The 19305-nt window shown below is 32.8% G+C and overlaps 2 protein-coding genes and 1 long non-coding RNA gene across 3 annotated transcripts in view; 1 reads left to right on the forward strand and 2 right to left on the reverse strand.

Moving 5' to 3' along the window:
• Positions 1 to 564: 564 nt before the first annotated feature.
• The window catches only part of LOC109156815, a 29939-nt gene continuing 11198 nt past the window's right edge, over positions 565 to 19305 (reverse strand). The window contains exons 4-5 of the mRNA XM_019304674.1: positions 15296 to 15308; positions 565 to 581 (exon numbers count right to left, since the gene is read on the reverse strand). The gene's annotated coding sequence lies outside the window, so the exon portion shown is untranslated. The remainder of the gene's footprint in view (positions 582 to 15295; positions 15309 to 19305) is intronic.
• Positions 9577 to 11058, forward strand: LOC109156818. The gene is made up of 4 exons (XR_002050120.1): positions 9577 to 9668; positions 9829 to 9928; positions 10816 to 10893; positions 10991 to 11058. It is a non-coding gene; the product is annotated as an uncharacterized LOC109156818 (long non-coding RNA).
• On the reverse strand, positions 11357 to 14375 carry LOC109156722. Its single transcript, XM_019304557.1, has 11 exons — positions 14223 to 14375; positions 13787 to 14057; positions 13605 to 13701; positions 13394 to 13518; positions 13190 to 13274; positions 12744 to 12876; positions 12362 to 12646; positions 12036 to 12269; positions 11783 to 11955; positions 11462 to 11552; positions 11357 to 11368 (listed from the first exon to the last, which is right to left on the reverse strand). Exons 1-11 carry the CDS (start codon positions 14373 to 14375, stop codon positions 11357 to 11359), a joined length of 1659 nt encoding a protein of 552 aa, XP_019160102.1.

The following is a 19305-nucleotide window of genomic DNA, read 5'->3' on the forward strand; positions in this document are numbered from 1 at the left end:
TAGGAAGATTGCATTAAGGGACTCTACCTATATAGTACATAATAGTATGAGGTATAATATAATAAGAATAAGAAACATAATAAGAAACGTATTATTGAAAGAAATTGTTAATTGTTATTATACATTATTGAAAACTTCTTTGTACACAACATTTTTAGTCTTACTAAGATATGGTACACTTTCACCGCAAATCAAAATTTTCAAACCCCTGGGGTTACTAACTCTTGAAACAGCTACGTATAGTTGTCCATGGTTAAAGACCGGTTTTTTCAACAACAACCCAACTTTAGCAAGCGTTTGTCCTTGACTTTTGTTGATTGTCATAGCATAGGATAGCATCAAGGGAAATTGCTTTCGTTGAAATTTGAAAGGCAATTGGTATCTGACGGTGTAAGAGACATTCTAGGAATCAATACTCTAGTTCCTGCATTTGTACCGCACATGATTTGGCCTTCCAACACATGGTCACCCAACCTTGTAACAATCAACCTTGTACCGTTGCATAATCCTAATGTGTGATCAATATTTCTCAACAGCATAACAGGTGATCCAACTTTCAATGTCAAAGCATGATTTGGTACTCCAGAACATCTCAAGGCATTCAGGAATTCCGGAGTGTGCAAATCCGCTAACATGTCCACATTGGCATCTGACTTACACACAGAATCACAACTCAGGTATGTCTTACCCTCAGAAGGATTATGGTCATTCATGTATTGGTTAACGGCATCTACCACATCCAATGTTGGAGCTAAAATTGCACTATGATTAAGATATGACAAATCGGCAATTCCCATTCGGAAATTGGGGAAAGTGCTATCAACGATTGTAGCAATAGGGTCATCTTCACACTTTAACAACAAATCTTCTGGAATAGTAATCTCTGATTCCCCCTCAAGTTGACACCCAATAATTCCGTCACCTATATTAGCTATCCATTTTGCAAATTCCTCGATCTCCTTGCACTCGGATATAGATTCAACAGTTTTCAAGCGTAGATTCTTAGTTAGCCTCAGGACTTTACAGGATTGCCATAGATAGGATGAGCTAATGCTCGCTCGAACTATATCCGGTCTAGTACCCTTTGGAATGACTGGTAGAATTTGCCTGAAATCGCCACCCAGAACAACTGTTTTACCACCGAATGTCATATCAGAACTCCTTGGATTTACTAACTGCATCAAATCCCGCAAAGTTCGATCCAATGCTTCAAAGCCAGAATTTATGCATCATTGGGGCTTCGTCCCATATTATCATCTTTGTTTGCACAAGAAGTTCCGCCAGTTCACTGCCGTTCCGTATGTTGCATGTGGAATCTTCATTAACAGATATCGTTATAGCAAACCGGGAATGTGCCGTACGGCCACCAGGTAATAACAGCCGAAGCTATGCCGCTAGAAGCAACATTTAAAACTATTTGACTCTTAGACCTTAATGCGGAAGAAAGTGCTCGCCACAAGAAAGTCTTACCTGTCCCTCCATAACCCGAAACGAAGAATAACCCACCTTCCTGGCGATCCACGTCAGTTAAAACTTCATTGTATATTGCCTTTTGTTCGTCTGTTAACTGCCTACCAATTCTTGGTTCTCTTTCTCCTGTTCCCCACGATCGTATGCTAATTCTTCTTGAATCAACCTATTTGCAATAATATGGAACGCACCAAAATTGGCCGTTGGCATCTCAGGATAGTCCTTCAAACTCTTACCATGATTAGATAATAGTTCTCAATCTGAACTAAAGCAAAGTTCATTTTGTGGAATCGGTCAACACAAATCTGCATAAAAATATATAAAAATTTGTGTTATAACCAAAATACTTTAAACTTGACTTAATACTCTTAAAAAAAATGTACGATTACCTCTGTTCTGCAGTTGTGAACGGATTTTGTATTGGGCATCGTCTGATAGATGTTGCAAACGGCATGCCAAACTATTTCCAGTTTCCCCATGCAACTGCTCATTTAGTAATGTCACGAACAATCTCCTCAATTGATCAGCTGACGCCCAACTACTGGCTTCATCTATTGCATCAACATATTCGTTGTCATCATCAACTAAACCCCTTGCATTAACACGGCATCTCGAAATGAGTCATATTGACTCCATTTACAGTCCTAAATCTTCGTAACTTTTAGGGCCGCGTACTTTGTTCAACAAACACCTCAAATAGAAGATTTCACCCGTAGCTGGAGGACATAGAATATACGTCCTATGGAGAACCCTTTCTTTCGTGGCTCCATTTTCTAAGGTCTTTCTTCCAAACGAATCTTGTTGGCATCTCAACATAAGTAAGCTCTCTGGCATTGGGGTATGTTTATTAGCTTCGAACCATTCTAAGAACATGCTCTGTGCTATCGTAGGTCTATTCACAATGTTCTCAACTGCATCATCATCTGCAAATATCACACTCTGTTGATTAGGAAGGTGAAAGCTTAACCTCTCTACCGAAGGCGCACGAAGTTGTATATCAAAACCAAATAGACGCCAGACAGCTTCACACGGGATATGTACCTACAGTCATAGTACAATATTTATCTCATCTACTGCTTTGCCATTCTCGTCATCATTGCCTGTTTTGTAAAATTCGGCTGTTACTCGATCATGACCCTTGTTAACATACTTGAACAGGTACTTTATTGACCTTGATTGGTTGCCACCACTCGACATTTATATGAGCCTTGTACTTGAGCAATAAATATCTATTGTGCGTACCACATACCTGTTGTCCAAGGCGATCCCGTTCTTTGTAACTACACTGCCATTGTCTCTCCTTCTATATACCGGTAACCATCGTCATCAAACGTAGAACTATCAACAAATCTCTTAGGAAAATGTTTAGAGCATCGTGCATTTACCATGCAAGGAGAATTTGTCCTGGCTTTTCCACATGGACCATGCATCATAAATTCCTCTACCGCTTGGTAATACTCAGCCTCTTTCTTTTCATCGGAATCTCTGCTGAAATTATGTTGTCTAGAGTGAGAACTTGCCTAACTTCTTTACTTTCTCCAGAAAAAGCAATATATGAGCATGCGGAAGACCTCACTTTTGAACTCAATTGTATATATGACTGTAACAACATACAAATAAACATAATAAGGTTAAGCAATTACATAAAATTTATTTAGATTAATTGATTTAAAATAAAATAACAAAATATTACCTCCGGCAACAGGGCCAAATAGTTGATTCTTTCGACAATCAGCTATCAAAGCATCCAACTTAATCTTAAATAAGCGGCAAATTATGTCCGGCCGGTCTTCTGGCTTCAACCTTTGATCTTTTAAAAAGCGTTGCACCTCAGGCCACTTCGGATTGCATGTAAAGGTTATAAATAAATCTGGGTATCCAATCCATCTACATATTGCCATTGCATCTTGGTAGTTTTGTATCATATATCTAGCACCACCAGTAAAACTCGAAGTAGTATTATTCTACGACCTTGGGCTGCAGGGCTTAAATCACCCCTCGTCAAAGCATCAGTTAATCCACTGTAACTCTCACACCTTAGGCTTTTTTGGTGTGTCCTTATATAAATTAGCCTTCCAGACTCAACCATTGTGTAGCCATCTACAACGAATTGTTGGAACAACCGCTTTGCAAATAATATGGTACTTGGAGCTGACTGTCTAGATTGTATGCGGTAGTAAAAAACTCCCTGGGGCTAATCCTTTGTCTACCACCAGAAGAGCGCCTGCCGACTACGTCGGCGAATGCAATGTCCTCCCGATAACCATCTTCGCCATATGGAAACAGAATAGGGTATTGCAGTGGTAAGTATGAAGGATTTAATTCAGTAATCCTCTGTAGTTGGCCACCCTTCGATTGAACAATAATATCACGCTCTTCAATACTGGTATCCAGATCGCCAACGATTAAAGCTGCTACTTCAGACACTTGAGGCACATTATATGTCCTAGCATCTCTAGTTCGTTTTCCCAACAACTTTATTTTTACTTCGGCACATGGATTAATATCCAACTCAGACATAGCCATGCGAAAAGACTTAACCAAGACATTATTTTCATCCAGGTCTTTCTGAATGACATTCACTATTTCTACATGAATGTCATCTTGGTCACCAATACCCCTACAACAACATATACTTGGAATTGATATTTATTTAGATAAAAAATAGTATTCAAATGTGTAATTACGGAAACTTCTTTACCTCACAGCATTTATACGGTTGTTCCTTTCATTTGCCGTGTCGTATATGTATAACTGGGCAAAATGAGGTTCTTTGCCTTGTTCTGGAAGTAAAGTGCCCATTAGGTGGTAGTTTTGACCACTTAATCGAAAAATTGGAGGTGCTCCACCCTTGTTCACGTTCTTGTCAATTTTTCCACCCATGGATGTGAAACAGAACATGTTGTTGTAGGTCCTAATGTTGTGTAAAAATTCTTTTGATAATTCGTCATTGCCGAAAAAGAGATCAAATATACCTTTTGGTGGCAACTTATTATCCGGCAATTTGATCTTCCCATTGTTGCAACACAACATAAACAGTGGCGATGCTTTTGTTGACAAATTCTTCTTCCTTTCTTCAAACCAAAACATAGCCCCACAATGTACGCACTGATTTGTTGCATCGCCAAAATCGCAGTATTGACCTGAAACCAAATATATACAAATTTAACTACTGATTTATATTTGCTGTATATATAAAACAAACAAACATACACACCATTTTGTGGACCAGAGGATGTCCCAATTCCCGAGGTCTGCCGTACAGCGTCACCCGATAAATTTGCATCTGAAATTAAAAAACATTTAAAAATTATTTTTAATATTGAAAGACTGACCATATGTACTTTACTTATATTTGTTTGAAACACCAGAGGGTAGTATTTTAGTACCAGCTATGTTCTGATTTGAGACATCGCTCACCGCATTGTTACTTTCATCTTCAAAGGCAGGTAGCAAGTCTCTGGTTGTTACCTGGTCTTCGACAATTGCATATTTATCTAATGGTTTACGAATTGCAAATTCATCTCCTATTTGTGTATTGGATTGCCGTACTGTACACATACATAATATTAGACCAATTTAAAGAATAACAATATTTAAAGTGACCAAAAATTGAAACCACTACATTTTATGGTACTGTAAAAAAAATAATTTGGTAGCACGTAGTAACATAAAAAGGAAAGAATTCTTAATAATATAAATTAAATACACCTAACATTATAACTTATGGTAACCTAGAATATGAAATAGTAATTTAACTGTATAAGTATTATTATATTTTAGTGGAAAAATCACATGGTAGACCATGGTCCACAATAATATGTTCAACATTAATAGAAATAAAAGAGAAAAAAGTGTATTTCACTAAGTAGAATCTATGGAATTAATTACACATATCAAAACAAATGAAACTATTTTAACAAAAAATTAGAAATTGAGATTCCAAAATAAATCATATATCACCCAAAAATCCACACATACTTATATGTACCATGAGTTACATTATAATTAAATTCACAATGAGTCTATAGCAATTCAGATTAGTGCATTTACCGGTAGTGATGTTACTCAATGGTGTGATATATTCAGAGAAACATCCTCGCTGGGGATTTGTGTAAGGATTAGCTGTCGTACGTTGGTCTTGATCTTGAGCAGTATTATTCGTACAAGATGAGCCACCGAAATGATTTGCTGTGATTTAAAATATACCATCAAATTAAGAACTAATTCCAATAATTATAACTCGAAACAATTCAGTATACATAACCAAATAAAAAATCACTTGCACAACTTTAATACGTAATTGAATATAATTATGTAGACGATGGTCCACATTCTAACTTAAATACAATTCAAGCACGACAAAAACTATATATGACTAAGTACAATGTAATCAATTAATTACATCTAATCAATTAATTACAAATTGATATTAAACATGAATTACATTATAATTATACCATTTAATTTTACAAAAAGCTTCGAACAAATAACAGTATAACGATATTTAAATTAACAATGAATATATAAAAAGGATAGAATTCTTACTATTATAAATTAAATACACGTAACATTATAGTTTATGCTAACCTAGAATATGAAATAGTAATGTAACTGTAAAAACATTATTATATTTTAGTGGAAAAATCACATGGTAGACCATGGTCCACAATAATATGTGCACTGTAAATAAATAGAAATAAAAGAGAAAAGAGTGTAACTCACTAACTAAAATCTATTTAATTAATTACACATATCAAAACAAATTTAACTATTTCAACAAAAAATTAAAAATTTATTTTTAAAAAATAAATCATATATAAGGCAAAAAATAGTGAGATTACAATTCCACACATACTTATATATACCATGAGTTACATTATAATTAAATTCACAATGATTGTATAGCAATTCAACACCGGCCATTTACCGGTAGTGATGTTACTCGATGGTGTGATATATTCAGAGAAACATCCTCGGTGGGGAATTGTGTAAGGATTAGCTGTCGTACGTTGGTCTTGATCTTGAGCAGCATTATTCATAAAAGATGAGTAACCGAAATGATTTGATGTGATTTAAAATATACCATTAACTTAAGAATTAATTCCAATAATTATAACTCGAAACAATTCAATACACATCACAAAAAAAAAAAAAAAAATCAATTGCACAACTTTAATACGTAAACGAATAGAATTATGTACACAATGATCCACATTCTAACTTAAATACAATAGCAATGTAAAACTATATATGATTAAGTAAAATGTAATCAATTAATTACACCTAATCAATTAATTACAAATTGATATTAAACATGAATTACATTATAATTATACTATTTAATTTTACAAACAGCTTCGAACAATTAATAATATAAGGATATTTAAATTAACAATGAATGTATATCAATTCATATATTGGGATTTACCATTACTGATGGTACTGAATGGTGTGATATCTGGAGAGAAACAACATCCCAAAGGATTTTTGGCAGGATGATTTGGCGTATGTTGCTCCTTACCTTGACCAGCATTATTCATTAATGATGATTTGAAAAAACTATTTGCTGTATGAAAAAAAAAAAATTAAAAGAGGATAAAAACAACAGTAAGTAGAACAGTTAACATTTTTTAAATTAATCACACATAATGCTATTCATTACGCTAGCTTATGATTGTAAATTGTAATTGTTTTAAATAAGACTTACATAATAAGTAGACTTATAAAAAGGTTTTATAAATTCACAACGATGCTATATCAATTGAACTTAGTGGATTTACCGTTAGTCACGTTACTCAAGGGTGTGATGTTTTGAGACAAACCCCCTCCAAGAGGAATGCGGGCAGGATTTCTTGTCGGAGACTGTTGTTTTCCTTGATCAGAATTATTCCTTGATAATGAGTTGCCCAATTCATTTTCTGCGAATTAAAATACAACATTAAATTTAATAATAATCCAAATAACTAAAAATCATAAAAATGAATTACACATAATACAACTAACAGTACATACTTAATTTCAAATTGTTAAAGATTTACCGCACAATTATTTACAAATTAGTGGTGTGCCACTAAACACACCTTACGGATAATCTAATTGTGAAATATATATATAACTTGAAATGGTAATGGCTATATAGTAACACTAATTTTATTTGACAAAATCTTAAGTATAACATTGTCCACAATAAATACCATTACAATTGTTAAGATTATATATCTAATTAATTACGCATAACAATTAAAAATTAAATAAATAAATAAACAACTATATACATATCTATATATTTATTTATTATTTTATATCTTTAAACTCTTTAAATATATTATTTTCGGTATATATATAATTTTCCGCATATAATATATATATATATATATATATATATATATATATATATATATATATATATATATATATATATATATATATATATATACAATAATATATCCAATATTATTGTTTATTCTGTCGGAATTTCGAGAGAAGAGGAAGAAGGGTCTACCCTTTTCCTTCTCTTGAGCTCTCCTTGCTCTCATGTCTGAATCGGAGATCTGTTCTTCACCTATCCCTACGATCTTACTATCTTTCTCTGTCAAGCCTAAATCTAGATCAGTCCTAAGTCCTAATCTCCGATTCAACTGTTCTTATTGAACATTTTTCCCGGCGAAATTGGAGTCGGGTCTCGCTTAGCATCGATCCGATTAGCAGTACACAATCCCGATCTTTCCTTTCTGTGAAAGATCTTAATGTTCAACAACGGTAAATCGTGGCAATCGCGTTTCAGTGAAGGTAATTCTCCAATTCTAAGATTATTAATTTGTCAATCTACACTAAATTTGTTTAGGTTTCCTACTTTTCGTTGTTGTTTATTCTAAATTTGATCTACGTTTCTTGATCTATGCATGCATATCAACAATCATAGCTGAATTTTTTTGATTTCAGATTTGTCCTCTTCATAGCCATTAGGGTTCTAAATCGTATTTTTTGTAATGTTGCTCTAAAAACACCAAAGAGAAAGTACTCTTAACTGTTTAACAGTTATTTTCAAAATGGTATAGCTATATTATTATTCACACAAACCCTAACCTGTTTTCGACTTTATCATGTTGTTTTTTATGAACATACTGGAATTTTTTGAGGAGATAGAGAGCATAAACAGAACCGCAGATGAAGAGGATGCTACAATGAAGCTTAATTCGAAGTCTGAAAAAGATAAGTTTTGAACTTACCTTTATTTTCATCACTTGGTTTCCTTTTGATGCCTAAAATTGTTGATTTAGTGATTTTCCTCATTGCTCTGTCTATTGTGTTTACTTGAAAATGTAGATGTGATTTGTGTCTTTACCTTTGGTCTGAAACTGGAGAACTGTGTTGGTAGTTAGATGGGGCAAAGCTGATCATATGGCTTCATTGTACTTTATTTTACTTTTGCCTGGATTTTGAAAATAGGATTGGAACTGAAGAGTTTTCTCTTAATAGTAATGATAGCAGCCCATCAATTGTATTTAATGTTTAGGAAATGTGTTTCTTTTCCTAAGAATGATTAAGTAATACTTAACAGGCCAATATTTCCCACTGATCCAATTTCTTTAGCTGATTTGTAAGAACATGGAACACACACCCAATTACTCACTGGTTCTAGAACTATTCATTTTTCTCTTATGGCAGTGGCTGACATTATTCTTCAAATAAAAGTATATTTTCTTTTTTTTTAGTTAACACACTAATGTTATTTAATTTACCAATCTTGAATTGTAATGCTGTTATGTAATTTCTTTCTAAATGTGCCGGACAATTTATTCAATGTATGTGTTGGTATTATTTATTCTTGACAGAAAGTCTAACTTTTTTTTTATTCTTTTTAGAGCAATTGAAGAGCAGCAAGCAGAAAATAATCACCACGGCCACATCATAAAATAAGTTAAGACTATATCTTGATTGGTGTTACATTAGATGACTTTGCACTGTTATAGTTGCACAGTTTGTAAGACTGTTCTAAGAACATTGAACACATACATGGATTATTTGATTGTACTTAATGATTATTATGAACACATTCTAACCATTTTAATTTTTTTGGGTATTTTTTTTAAGAATGGAATAATCCAAGCTATGGAGACATTGAAGAATGGGTCCCAGAAAAGAAAAAAGCAATCAAAGACCACTAAAAGCATTATGGTCATATAAGCAAATAGGTTAACACTTTATCTTTATTTGGCTGTCTTTAGATTAGTTTGTATGCATATACTTGCATAGTTTGTAACTTTGTTCACTTTATGCGAGTGTATGCTTTTCCTCTTATTAAATATCCTGAACACAAATTCTAACAATATTTTTTGTTGTTATTCTTATTAGAATGAAATCATCAAGCTTTGAAGAAATTGAAGAGCAGCTGTCATAAAAAAAACAATCAATCAAAGACCACTAAAAGCAATAGGGTCATACAACGAAATAGGTTAAGACTTCCTCTCTACTTGGCTGTAGTTAGATTAGTTTGTATGGATATACTTGCATAGTTTGTAAGTTTGTTCACTTTAATTTGTAAGGCAATATTGTTCCATCACTGGCCTTTAATTTGGGTGCATTGTTTGGTTCTATATAAGTATAGAATTGAGTAATGTTAGCAAAGTAATGGTAATAGCTTCTTTTTTTTTTCTCTTTGGTCAAAATTGGTATAACTATTCTGTATATATCATAATATTCTTTCACTGTGTTATATTGCAAGCACTAACTTTATTTTGTAAATATTAGACACATTTAGTAAAATGTCCTTGTTCGGGAAATGGTGCTCGACTATCGACCAAATTCCTTTATTTTATTAATAATTGTATTGTCTTTGACATCTTGTTTTTGATGCAGTATTTTAGACTTGGTTCATCTATAAGTGATTTTTTTTTTGCATGATAAACTCTTTTTTAAAAGCAGATTCTCATTTTTTTTTTGTCAAAACAGTAATATAAATTCCTTTTTTTTTTTTTTTACTATTTGCTTAAAACTGGTATAATGTTCTTCTATGTATAAGGAGATTATTTAATTGTTTTTTATTGGCAGAAACAAATTTATTTTATTAATAATAGACACGTTGAAAAATGTCTTTGTGTCACAAATGGTCCTCAAGTATTGACAGTGTTAATCAATTTGTATTTCTATTGTATTTGACATCTGGGCTTTTTTAAATTATTGGATTTTATATTACTATAAAAGTCAGATTTGTGTAGGATAAAAACATTTTTCCGTTTAAAGTAGAATGTTTGTTTTATATCTACATAAAACAGTAATGTAAATGACTTACAAAATTCTTCTTTTAGTTGCTTTTATCTGATTTCTTTCTAAATGTGGTAGAAAACATTGATGGATTCCAGCTTGAACATCAGTTGTTTGGATAGATGCAAACAGAGTAAAGGAAGATTGTGCAAATAGGTAATTGGAACTAACACCCTTTTTTTACATGACCTAAATGACTTGACAAAATTCTTCTTTTAGTTGCTTTTATCTGATATCTATTTAAATGTGCTAGAACACATTGATGGATTCCAGCTTGAAGAGCAGTTGTTTGGATAGCTGCAAACGGAGTAAAGGAAGATTGTGCAAATAGGTAATTGCAACTAACACCCTTTTTTAAGAACAGTACATTTACATGTAAAGTTTTAGAATTGCATACACAGTCAAGCTGATTGTGCAAATAGGTAATTGAAACAAAATCTATTTTATACGCACTTTATATTTTAGATATAAAGTCTTAGAATTGGGAATAGGAACATACAAAGAACACAACTTCAAAGTCAAAATTGCTTGGCAAACTATTTACATCCTGTGGACCCCTAAAACCGACTTTGCTTGCCAAACTATTTCAATCTTGTTTGCCTTCTAAAAACTTGGCCACCTAGCATGTTTGCTGCAAAACAGGCACAACATATTTAGATATAAAGTCTTAGAGTTGGCAATAGGAACATATGAAAAACACAACTTCAAACTCTAAATTGCTTACCAAAGTATTTCCATCCTGTTTGCCTTCTAAAACCCTAAACCCTAACATCTTTGCTGCAACTTGGACACCTTTCATCCTTTTTCTGAAAAACCTGAAAGGAAAAATAGAAAAACTCCAAAACAGGTTCGAATAGCAGTACATACACCAATTTATTGTACTAAACAGTTAGGAAATTACTAAAAGCATTAGATAAAAGTTATAAACCATCCATAAAACTGAAAATAAAAAATTGTCACACCACAGTATTAGGAAAAACAAAAAAAAAATGTCTGGATAGTGTCCGGCTATCAACAATCTCTTTCAACCATCAATCTCAATTACATCTTTTCCTTTTTGATTTCTGAGTCATTCAACTTCTTCCTACTTTTGGATGATGAAAACTCATCCAAAAGTGACCTTTTAATAGCACCAACATTTTCTGCATTGTCTTCTCCTTCCTTTTGCGAGGGCTCGACAGTCGCAGGACTGTTCACTTCAACCCCAATCGAATCTTCCTATTAGAAAGAAAAGCAGACAACACTATTAGTAACCAAAAAAATAAAAAATCTCAAAATTTAGTGTTAGAAATTCTTACTCCAGAAACTGCATCAGTGTTAGTTTCCTCATCAATCATCCTTGACATTAAGTCTTGCTCTTCATGCTCCACAAATCTGTCAGCATAAGTCTTAAGCAAGTGCTCATCCCTTACAACCCTAACAACATTGAATGGGTAATTGGGACCCATCTTTTGGGCAAGTTTGAAGTTGATCTTAAACAGCATCTTCATACCAACTATAGCATCCAATTCAGGGGGCACTTCAACATCAAGCTGTTTAGATAGTGAACAAATAACCAAGTTAAGAACAGATAATGTAAACAGTTTAGGCCAAAAAATGCAGACATTAGGTAATAAGAATTTACCTCCTTGTATTTTGCATACAAAATAGAGGCAGGAATACCCACAAGCTCTGTAACTTCCCTATCCCAAAGCAACATTGGAGCATCTCCAAACTTGTCAAGAGCAATAACAACAACTTTGTACCTAACTTGACCCATCATACAATTCTTCTTACACTTAGTACAGAAAAGTGTCCCTTCCTGTTCTTTAAGCTTCTTATTACATCCAAGTTTCAGGTATGATAAGTAGTACCAACCATCCTCAAAATCTAACCCGAGAATCTCAGCAGCAACATAATAGTCCCCATCCTATAGTATTCAAACAATTTCATAAGTATATATAACAGTTAATAATTTCAGTCCCATCAAACTACAGAAAAGATTGATAGCTTAGTATGTGGATTACCTCTTTCACCTTCTTAATGTCATGGCAGTTAGTCACAATAACAGAAGCATTATGAAAATCACTAATGCCTGTAGAGTTGGAATGCAGTGTGCCAGTACTGAGACTCCGCATTGGAGTACCCTGAGCTTTCATGCTTCAAAACATTAGAAACTTAGTTAGATGTGTCTAAAACAACTTACAAAAATAGAGTAGACAACATTTAAACTATCTATCTTTTATTTAGATATGCAGTTCAGTGTACTCAAATATATTTGAGTACACTGTACAACATGGTATTTAAGTATATATACACAGTATATTTTTTTTTTCTCCATTATTCAGATGATAAAATGAAATATATGGATTGTGTTAATTCAGAAATACAAAGTATAGCACACATTAATAAAGATAGCAAGACAATTAGCAGAAAACTAAAAAATAGGAGAAATATAAAAGATGGAACTTACTTTGACCTAAACTCTTTAAACTCTTCCCAATCCTCATTAAACCACAGCTTCGTAGCATCATAGGAACTGGTTATTCTCACTTCACCTAAAAAAATGCATAAAATAGAGAAGTGTATTTTTAGAGGTATATTATGATATATATTATGATATAAAATACAGTATTTGAATATATAGATTAGAAGAAAAAATAGTATAAAAACTCACCACCCACAACTTTGGCCCTACAGCATTGAATTACAACAATCAGTGGTTCTTTAGAATCACTATTGTAAAAAGGCATCAGGGAAGAAACATGTTCATTCCACAGTGTACACATGATGGTGTTATCACTACATTAGAAACAGAAAAAAACCAAAACTATTAAAAAAAATTGCATGAATTTATAAGGTAATCAAATTTATTTTAATAAACTTACGCATTGTCTTCAAGTTGGAAGTCTATTAGTTTGGTAGCCTTTCCCCCCACAATCTTGTCAACAGGATTGTAAATCTCAGTTACCCTTCCAATAACATCTGCAAAACGAACAAAATATTAGCAGTATTATATTAAAAGTATAATAAAGAAGATATTAGCAGTTTGGAAATGTAAATTTAGTACCAATCAGCTCCTTGTCATTGACATCCTCAGGATCTTTCAAAGCCACAAAACTCTTTAATCTAAACATTTTGCAAGGAAAGCCAGTAGAATGTATTTCCTTGACTTGTGTTCTGTAGTTAAATTTCAGCAGGAAACCATGCTCTGTAATCTTGTACACGTAGTAGTTTGTAGAGGCCATGAAGTTCTTTATTTCATAAATTTTCCCTTCCTTGATTATATCTTTATACTTGACAATGTCTTTCTTGATGATACTCGCATGAATGTAGTCTCCCTGCGAATACAATAGTAAACAAAATGTACACAGCAAAACAGTTATAGAAGCTTAATTGAAAGAACATTATATGAGAAGATTATAGATAGGAAAACACAGTAAGATTATTAGATAAAATGGCAGGAGTTAGTAGACAAAATCATATGTGAAAATAGCTAAAATTACCTCTTCATCATGGAACACAACTTCCATGCTCTTACTAACCTGACCTTCTCCCCTTTTTTCAGGAACTTCAAACACACGAACTGCTCTCACTCGTATTGCCCTTTGCTGGTGTTCCGGCTTGATGTTTCTCACGGCAAGGAACATGGAAGGCATGTTGAAACAGCAAAGATTGGTTTCTAAAAGGCTGTAAACTGTGATAACTTTCTGAAGTGTACTGCCATGAAGAAGGCCGGTATTTATACATACTGAAGATTCAAAAATAAGGAGATACCGGCATTCTAAGTTTGGGAAATCGCACATCTCAATTAATGTAAATTTGAATATACCAACTCTGCATATTCTATGTATCTAGGTATGTATGTAATGTTTGTAATCTCTATTTAATTGTTTCTTGTATGCCGTAGCAGTTCATTAGGATTTGTAGATATTAATAGTAGTGATCTTGGTTACAATACCAAAGAGTTCTACATTAATTGAACTCCTTGGGAACCAAGGACTGTGTAATAATAAGAACGGCTAGGTATTTCCCAATACGAATTTCCATTACACGCGCACAGTAAAAAAGGAATTAAGTCCAGATCGTTAGCTATACCAAAACTGCGTCGTTTTCATTGGGCGGGAACTAATGATTGGCAAAACTTCTTGCTTTATTATAGAGTTAGATGTGTGGGTAAAACGTCATGCTATTTATGATGTGCCACAAATTTGATATGAAAAAATTATTAAATAGATCACCGGATTACACACAAAAAATAACATTAGGTTATCATAAAAATAGTACAATTATATTGATTCTTTAAACAATCAATAATTGTGCAACAAATTGAATGATATGTCATTTTAGGCGTATTTATTTATTAAAAAAAACATTATTCTAAGAATAATTGTGCAAAACATTAAAAATAACATTATTCTTTCTTGTCAACCCTTTTCTTGTATGTGTTATTCACATATATATGCTGTCATGTATATACATATATATTAATTAATTGTTGTTTTTTAAAGGAAGAAATTGGGCTCCCAATTATTAGACACATTGTGCGGCGGTGACTTTGCGAGTACATGAAGTACAGATGCATGCATGCAGCCGTTGTAGGCTACTAGTGATGTGAAAGTAGTCCTAATTCAATGGACTAACTTAAGTTGAGAAGAAGCAACGTGAGAGGATTATGGTCATTTCAAACCTCAATTTCCACATGCTATTTGATCATTATCTAGTTGAGAGGCACAAGACCTTATAGGATAGTGGATTGGAGAGGTAATCACATGCATTTAGGGTGACTCAACTGTTCATTAGGTGGAAGACGAGTATATGATGTTTATAATGAGCTCTTCACATTGGATGAAATTCTTACATTACGACTAACAGTGTTTGATTATGTGTTATTGTATACAATCTACCACTCAAAAACCAACAGTTGAATGTTATGCTGCCAGTAGGGGTGTAAACGAATCGAATCGAGTCAAATATCTCACTATTCGATTCGAATTCGACTATATATTCGAATATTCATATTCGTATTCGTTTAAGATTCGAATCTCAAATATGATTCGTATTCGATTCGACCAGTTTATTCGAATATATTCGATTCGACTCGAATATTCGAATTCGAAATGTTTAACTTAATTTTTTACAAAATTCTCTAATAAATTAAGATAAAATGTAATAAAAATTTATATTTAAATAGCATATATATATTCGAATCGAAAAAAATATTTAAATTCAAATTCAAATCACGAATCAATTTTTTTTTATTATTATTATTACTATAAAGAAAGGGGATACCTTACATATACACACTATTTGCCACAACTGAAGTTTAAACCCTACACCTCCCACTTAGGGGAGCAACCCAATACCAGTGGACTACAAGCCACTTGGTGAATCAAATTTTATTTATTTAATTTGTTTACACCCCTAGCTGCCAACGATCGACTAAAGCTGAATTCATAAACATGCATTGCTCAGTTGTACGTTGGTTATGCTTAGTGAGATGTACATTATGTTCTTGGCTCTATAGACTATAGAGGGAGATGAGTGGCTAATGTAGACTATATATAATTAATCTCATTATATTATTTTCAAAATAAACTACATGTCATGATTTGTACTAATGTTGTATCGAAAAAACTTGTATGAGACTGTCTCACGGTGGATAAGTATCCGTGAGACGCCTCGGGTCAAGATGAAATGTAATACTTATACTGAAAAATCTCACTAGTACAAAACAATTCATCGCATCTGTTGTAGGAAGCAATAGGCGTTTGTTCATAAACGCTAAAAGTCTTATCTTTAGGTGTTTGTTGCATACAGGGACGGAGCCAGAAAAATATTTGAGTGGGTGTGAAATTTAAATAATGTTAGTAATATCAATTACAAAATATCAAACAGTCATAATAATGTTAAAATATAAAATATATTATAAATTACAATAAAATGTTTTTGATAGATTAAACGATAGCTAGAGTGGGAACAAAAAATGTACTTGAGTGGGGTGAAAATGTAAAAATATTTTTGACAAAATATGAAACATAATCAATTAGATAAAATAATTTGAATACAATAAAGTATAATATAAACTTGTATACTACATTACTACATTTATTATTTTTTTTGAAATATACTACATTACTACATTACTACATTAATTAAATGATTCATAAAAAGTAGACTAAAAGAGTATTTAATTTGTTAATTAAATGATTCATAAAAGTAGGCTAAAAAAATATTTATCTTGAGAAGGAATGAAAGCGATAAAATAAATAAGGGAAGATAAAGAGGAAAAGTGTTTTTAATGAGATTTGAACCAATGACCATATATTTTTTAACATCAAATTTAAAGTTCAATCAACTAAGCTACTCCAACTATTAATAATATAAACATAAATATAAATTTTATATAACATTTAATGTTATATATGTCGATATGAGTAATACTACATGTACTCTCACTTTCTACTCCATTTTGTACTCCCTGCTGAAGTGTCATTATTTGATTGGTTTAAATAACAAAGTGGGCCACTGTTTTTCTTCATTCACTTGAATTTATTGATACACGTGGCGGAAGTTTATACTCCATGAGAGTACATATATCATTTTCCTGTCGATATATACATACATATATATAAAGGTGTGGGATGAGGGGAGTGGGGACAGCTGCCCCTACCGCCTCCATACTGTCTCTGTCCCTAATTGTATAAGTATTATATTTTCATATTGATTAAACTCGCCTCACGAATAGTGACACAAGTGTGACTCATATCATGTTGTATAAGAACTCTCCTAAATAAAGAGCAAAGAACGGATCTCAATATGGGTTGAAACTTGGAAGTGTATAGTAATTACTAAAATCATTTTTCAATGCTAGAGGTAAGGTTAGTACAGTCAAGCAACAAATGCTTTGTGTTAAATTTTATAAACTTAACACTGATGGCAGCAAAAACCGCAAGACTGGAATCGCGGGCTGTGGAGGTGTATTTCGTGATGACAAAGGCAATTGGGTTGAAGGTTTCATAGCCAACCTCGGTATCTGCTCGTTTGAGGAAGCGGAGGCTTGGGCTATGCTGAAGGGTCTCGAGATAGCTTGGGGGGGAGGTTTTAGGAAGGTTATGGTGGAGACCAAGGACGGAGTCAAAGGGGTGCAGCTACCCCTCATCCCACCTCACCCCATATATAACCTTTGTATGTATATATATAGTACAATTTTTAGTATTAGTATAAAAAACAAATAAATATTAACAAGAAGTGAGTTAGATTAGTTGGTAAAACATGTGGTTGGTTATAATGAAGGTTATGGGTTCAAATTTTGGCATCAAAACATTTTCACAGTTTTTTTGGACATGTGTTTTGTATTCAAATTATTTTATCAAATTAATTATGTTTCATATTTTGTTATGAATATTTTTATAAAGTTTCGATAGGTTTGATTTTTTGCTCATATTTTCCAACAATAATTATACCTATATTTCTTAGATTTTTTTTTTTTCAAATTATCTCTTTTGTTTTAACGTTTCGCCTTCACTGGAAAAAATTTCTGGATCCGTCCCTGCTCCTTCGCCTCCCTCAATGGAATTCCTGGCTCCGTCCCGGGTGGAGACTGATGCTATCAATATTGTTGAAGCACTTAAGACGCCGAACAATGGAATCGTGGATTATTGGCTAATATTATCCAGGAGTGCAAACAGTGGTTGATGAAGCCATGGGATATTACTATGTCTCATATCTTTTGAGAACAGAACCGGGTGGCTGATAGTTTGGCTAAACAGGTACTCTCTTGTGATCGTGGCCTCTTGATTTTCTCTGCCTGAGATTGTTTTGTCCCTTGAGGAAGATGTGCTTGGATTTCCCCAAGGGAGGCTTTGTTCTTAGAATGAGCTGATTTGGGTATCCCCCTCTGGAAAAAAAATAAAATTTACACTATAAATTTATACCATAATTTATTAGAAAAATGATATTTTATCCCATGAATTATACATTTATAGCATATAATCTATTATGTTATTTTAATTTAATGTTATTATTTCTAAAAGGTTAACGACATAAAAGTATAAATTTTAGAGAGAAATTTTGTGAAGTAAACAACAAAGAAGGAGAAAAAAAAAAGGCGCACACACACTTATGCTAATCTTACCTGTTTGATTGGGGGAGGAAATTATGTAGGAAAGAAATTGCAATTACATAATGTACATTTATGTAACACGTTGTAAATAAACTCTAGAATTGCATAGCGAAAGCAATGATTGAGGTTGACCTACTAATTGACGTTTTATGTTGAGAGTAGAAGAAGAAGACACTATAATCGAAAGAAAGATGTCAAACATCAATTTTAAGTTTTTTTTAAAAAGAGGGAAATGATGGAATTTTAATTTCACGGAATTGCAATTCCCTCAAACCAAACGAAGGAATTTGCTTGCCTTCGGAATTATGTGGGAATGGAATTGTAATTCCTTCCAACCAAACGCCCCGTAGAAGTTTATAATATAATGGTCATGTTTGTAACATAGTTAGCTTATTAATTAATTTTAGCTTATTTAACTATTATTAGTGGGTTAAGCATTCAATATAAGTGTTTGATTAGTTAGT

The sequence above is a fragment of the Ipomoea nil genome, unplaced genomic scaffold (genome assembly GCF_001879475.1).
Source record: "Ipomoea nil cultivar Tokyo-kokei standard unplaced genomic scaffold, Asagao_1.1 scaffold2759, whole genome shotgun sequence".
NCBI classification, from domain to species: Eukaryota; Viridiplantae; Streptophyta; class Magnoliopsida; order Solanales; family Convolvulaceae; genus Ipomoea; species Ipomoea nil.

Bases quoted from the DNA above. Each gene is read 5' to 3' on its own strand.
- LOC109156722 (XM_019304557.1), bottom strand. From the start codon at position 14,375: ATGCCTTCCATGTTCCTTGCCGTGAGAAACATCAAGCCGGAACACCAG. The intron at 14,058-14,222 runs GTAATTTTAGCT...TTGTATTCGCAG, and splicing joins TTGTGTTCCATGATGAAGAG to GGAGACTACATTCATGCGAG. The intron at 11,956-12,035 runs GTAAGAATTTCT...TCTTTCTAATAG, and splicing joins ACACTGATGCAGTTTCTGGA to GAAGATTCGATTGGGGTTGA.